This window comes from Arachis ipaensis, chromosome B09 (assembly GCF_000816755.2).
Source record: "Arachis ipaensis cultivar K30076 chromosome B09, Araip1.1, whole genome shotgun sequence".
Classification (NCBI taxonomy): domain Eukaryota; kingdom Viridiplantae; phylum Streptophyta; class Magnoliopsida; order Fabales; family Fabaceae; genus Arachis; species Arachis ipaensis.
In genome coordinates this window covers 9,227,967-9,233,648 of record NC_029793.2, presented here as the reverse complement: position 1 = coordinate 9,233,648, position 5,682 = coordinate 9,227,967, and the positions used below count along the sequence as shown (strand labels likewise).

Sequence of the window (5,682 nt, the reverse complement as noted above, 5' to 3'; positions counted from 1 at the left end):
ACTACTATGTCTAAAGTATCCAAACTACTTATCAAAACATTCACTATACTAATCTGTATCCTAATCTACTCACCATCGTCACTACTATTCTACTTCAAATGATATTTTATCAAACAACAATGCTAGGAAATCAAGAGGGTATCAGCTAAAAATTAGCCAAATGTCTTTGGGTGAATCCAAAATCTCTACGTAGATGGTAGATGGTGTTTATGCTAAACATTAGGATGTTTCTTCTACTAAGTATCAGAATGTTTCTTTTTTCATACTAAATGGATGTTCTTTTATATATTTTATATATTTTTTTATATACTAAGAATTAGGATTGTTGGAAGCAGTGATCCCCGCTCATTCAGAATTTTAATTTGGGGTGAGAAGTAATTAATATCAAATATTATAAATTAAAAATAAATAAAATTAATTAAATATAATTATAAATTAATTAAATTGTTTACTTTTTGGCTGATCACCTCTTGGTTACATATACTTTTCCTTTATCAAAACTAATAAACAATAATACTAGCATTTTTAACATAATATCACTACCATTTCTAATCTAACAGTACTATAATCAACAATATTACTATCATTCTAAAACTATTTCTAATAAACAATAACATTACCATTTCTAATCTAATCGAAAATCTCCTAAATTAAGAGATATTACTACACTAACCTCCTGATTGATGTTTTACAGATATTGCAATTGGATAATATCTAAATGCCTTTAATTTATTTAAGCAATTTATCCTAAAATTTATTTAAGCCCTTTTACTTTTATTCAATAATGTTTGTTTGTATCCAAGTGAATTCAATTTATTATGTCATTGTGAACAATATAAAACAAATTTTCATCCTCTTGTTCGAGCCATCTGCCATAATGTCCCTCTGCATTTGCCATAGCCAACATGCAAAATAAGGACTCGATCAACATCATTGCTATTCATTAACTATTATTCATCTTCAGTGCTAGTTATTATTATTATTATTATTAGTTTTTTTGGGTCCATCACAAAGCAGTACTATAAACATAAATATAAATAGTACAATGCACATTGTATTGTTTGTAGTACGTGTATAAAAAATAAATTTAAGGTGACGGTTGCAATCAAACCGAAAAGTGACAAGATAGCTAAGGATCGACCTGAATCTTGAATGTGTACTTTCACACACATATATATATAGAAAAAAAAGGAAGGGTTGGGGGGCAGAAGTGTTATTCTTCACTGAGGAGTTGTTAATTTAAAGTTTTATAACAAAATTCTCATTTTCATTTTACATTTGTGTAGTATTTAAATTTAATACTTTCTCTGAGTCTTTTAATTATATTTCTCTAATAATAATATTATCCCCTCAGTTTTTTTTAATAATGTTTAAACTCCAAAAAAATAATAAAAATGGAAAAATTATATTTACACCACTAAATATACACCTTGACAAATTTTTAATTTCTATCATTTTTTATCAATCATTTTTTTATACCAAATGTATAAATATACATAAAAGATATATAAAAAATAGTGAATATAACATTTCTTCTAGAAGTCCTAGCACTCGAATTATCTGCATTGTTGCTTATTCTCTTAATTCTTAAATGCAACCATATCTTGTCTCCTTCATAAATACTTTGGTTTTCATATTAGAAAGGAAGGTAATGTATAAAAAATCATGGATTTGGATCCTCTAAAGTTTGAATTTTCACTCTAGAGAGTAAAGTGTAATCTTTTACCATTAATTTCATAGATGAGACCAATAATAAATATGAAAGAGAAATTATTCAAGGGTAGAAGATCACACTTTACTCTTTAAAGTGAAATTCAAACTTTAGAGAATCTAAATCCAAAAATCATAACTAGTGAATTATCCGCACATCCATACCACTGGTTAGATCATATTAGAAGTAAGGAGTAAGAAATTCCAGTACAAAGGAAGGATTATTACTATACCTAATTCTAATTATAAGTCTTTTACAGTAGTATAATCTATTCAAAGCTAAGTGGCAACACTTAACATACAAATGAATTTATAGAGTGTAGAAATATTAAGGGCAAGTTAAATAAATAAATCAAACAGACTTTAAAATTATGTAATTGCAACTTTTTAAAAATTGTTACATATTTGTGTCATTTTATATTTCTATATAAATCGCTACAGGAATATAGCGGTTTATGAATACATAATTCGCTACAGAAGTAGCGTGGATTATGTAGAAAAATTTTTCACATAGAAACCGCAATATAACGATTTTATGAACGATTTTATACATGCATAAACCGTTGTATCCTGTTGCGGTTGAGCACTACTTCTTTATAAATCGTTGTATCTTAGTGCGGTTTATGCATGTTCAAAACTGCTATATTTCTGTAGGAATTTCTGCATAAAATTTTTTTAACGTAATTCACTAATTCGTGCTACCCATGTATATGACACAAATCTGTAACAATTTTCAAAAAATTACAATTACATAATTTTGAAGTCCATTTGATTATATTTATTTTGGTATCTTGTCCAAATATTAATATAACATCCTTTCGACTTGTACACTTCAACATCAAAAAACAAATTATACATTTTAGAAATTTAGGATATGAAATATTCATGAACCTAAGTTTTAGGGAGTTTATTGTTTCTCCCCTCCTAATGTGAGGTTTTGTTAACAAAAATACTCGTTGGAAACTTGGAATAATGACTAAAAAAGGGGTCAATTCAGATTACACATTTTTTTTATGGTAAAACGTGAATATTAATGAATTAATCAGAAAATATGAAACATGATAAATTCTTATATTACTTTTTCTTGTTATTGAATAAAATTTTAGATATCATAGGTAATCTCCCATTTTTTGTTTGATAAATAAAAGCAAATTATTGGTATGAAATTGTATTCATATTAAAGATAATAATAAAAACCCGTTAAATAATCATTTAATTAAAATGTTAAGCTATCTAATAATTTAATTTTCACCTATTGTCTTTCGGAGAAAACAACTACATCTAAATAAAGGGAAATAATAGATCCACTCCTATTTTTTGATAATGCTACTCTACATATGATTTTTTTTGTATTGTATATTTGCTATTTATATTTAAAAAAAAGAGTCGTGTTATCAAAATTAGAGTGGCAATGTTCATTTTCCTAAATAAAGTACCAAACTTTTAAACAAAAAGAACAAAACATAGGGAGATCACTAAGACAAAGTTAAAACAAAACACAATAAACATTTGAACTCCAAGTATAATGTTCTGAAACACTCATGATCCTCATGATGCTTTAAAGCGCTCTGCCAAACGCTCGTACCTACGCCTTTCCTGATCCAAATAAGTGAAACAAGTTCCAACATTTCTGCAGTAAGATAGCAGCTTTAATGTGGGAAAGAAATATACATAGAAGAATGGGCCATACCGCGGGAGACACAGAGGGAGAGACTTTAGTAAGTGCTATCTCGAAATGCCTTGGCATGTATGTATTAGTATCACTAGTAGCTTCAACTGAGGTCAATTTCTCATTGACAGCAGCTTTAGCTGCTTCATTCATCTGTATCAAGAAAATCACAACTTCCCCCGATTATTCCTCCTTTCTTACAAATAACTTGATAAAGTGATTAAAACAAGCTGAAAAAGATATAGCAGAGACAAACCAATGCAGCAAGGTCTGCGCCACTAAAATTTTCACAAGCTTCAGCTATGGCTCTCAAATCCACAGTAGAATCAGCAGGCTTCTTCCTTGCAAGAGCTTTCAATATTGAAAATCGCTGGTCAGCGTTCGGCACAGGAACGTAAAGAAATTTACCAAGTCTACCAGAACGGAGGAGAGCCTCATCCATCACATCGGGCCTGAAAAATGAGAAGTTTACTTCAGTGAAATGATGAGATGGGAAGAAAAATAACTAGTTAGATATGGTGAACAAAATTTTACCTATTTGTAGCACCAATAACAAAAACACCTTGGCGCTGGTCGCCACCATTTAGCTCAATAAGTAACTACAATTGCAAACAATGGTGTCATTTTTTAACAACAGAATTAAATCAGTAGTACGATACCAACATGAGAATTATTTATCCAATAATTAGTAATTGTCTGACCTGGTTCACTACTCGTTCGACTACCGATCCACCTTCCGAATCCCGTTTGGTTGATAGAGCATCCACCTAAAATTGATTAAAATAGTCATAAAGAACAGGTATTATTCCCAAATCAAAGTAACAGAATACAAGAACCATAATTCAAGAGTTGGTCTCAAATTCTCCCAAGAGACTAAATAATTTCTCCTACCTTTCATTTATAGTGATTAACCTCTCTAACTAACTCAGTATTGGGATCCTTACACAACATTCTAAAAAAATTGCACAAACGTAATCAAAATTAACACTCTCTGTATAAGCAAAATAAGTTAACAGATAAGCCACATAACGTGTTTAAAGCCTCCCTCCCCTCTAGCGCATATACTTGCACTTAACAATGAATAATTAAACACACAGGAACTGACTTTTATAGTTAACATATACTTTTATAGTTAATTTGGATAAAATCGAGTCAAATATTTGAACATTCATTAAGAGATTAAATTACTAACCTCGTCAAAAAATACTATACAGGGTGAACATGCCCTTGCACGACTAAACACTCGTCGAACTTCTCGCTCACTTTCTCCAACAAATTTATTTAAGAGTTCAGGCCCCTGAATAATTCAACAAAACCAATTTGAAATAAGGGTTTATTCGATATAGTGTAAGTTTCAGTAAAGCAAAAGCAAAACCAAAAATAAATAAGAAAGATGAAGTATTTAGATAAACCTTAATATGAATGAAATTAGCTCCTGCCTCATTGGCAACAGCTTTGGCAATAAGAGTTTTACCGCAACCAGGGGGCCCAAAAAGCAAAATTCCCGTCTCATTTACCACCTCAAATGTCTGAAATAGATAAATCCAACAACATTCATCAACCAATGAAATTAAACTAACCACTATTTTCAATGGAAAGAGGGGAGGCAAAAATCAATTCATCAATTTTCAAATGACAAAATGCAATTAGTGCAAGAACTAAGAGACTGCTATCAACCAATTCTCAGAGAATACGAAAGCCTATTATATGGACAAAAAAGCCTGTTTAATCTAATAGCAAGTTTTCTCTAGGTTAGACTTTAGGACAAGAAAGTAAAGTGTACTTCGGAAAAATACCTGATAAACCTCGGGATATTTTATTGGCCTTATTATACTGGATTCAAACTCCTCCCTTAAACAATCAAGGCCCCCAACATCTTCCCATTTCACATTGGGAACGGATGAGAAGCCCTCTCTTCTTAATGAAGGTTGTACCTTTTTCACTGCTTCCTGCATGAATACCCCATAAATATGAGTAACATGTTTAACAACTATAATAACATTATAACAACAATAATAAGACAAAGTAAACAAATCTAGGGAACCTGAAAATCAGACATTGTGCAAACAAGCTTATCCACATCTTCATGCGACCAAGGTTCCTTCCACCAGTCTCCAAGACACCTTGTATGATCCTGAGATAGTTCCCATTTCCTTCCAGAAATGATTCTCTTTATTGCCAAATTACCAGCCTCCTTAACCACAGCTACCAAATCAGCACTGACGTATCCTGGCGTAGATCTTGCTATATGTTTAAGATCCAATGAACCCTCAAGTTTAAGATTGCGTGTAAGCATAGTAAGG

The 5,682-nt window shown here is 30.8% G+C and overlaps 1 protein-coding gene across 1 annotated transcript in view; it reads right to left on the bottom strand.

The window, feature by feature from the left end:
* Positions 3,061-5,682, bottom strand: part of LOC107617588 (cell division control protein 48 homolog C) — a gene marked incomplete in the record, with an annotated part of 4,577 nt that continues 1,955 nt past the window's right edge. The window contains 9 exon segments of the mRNA XM_016319380.2: positions 3,061-3,306; positions 3,401-3,532; positions 3,636-3,831; positions 3,914-3,978; positions 4,081-4,146; positions 4,572-4,676; positions 4,792-4,908; positions 5,176-5,328; positions 5,424-5,682. Coding sequence (XP_016174866.1) covers positions 3,259-3,306; positions 3,401-3,532; positions 3,636-3,831; positions 3,914-3,978; positions 4,081-4,146; positions 4,572-4,676; positions 4,792-4,908; positions 5,176-5,328; positions 5,424-5,682 — 1,141 coding nt within the window.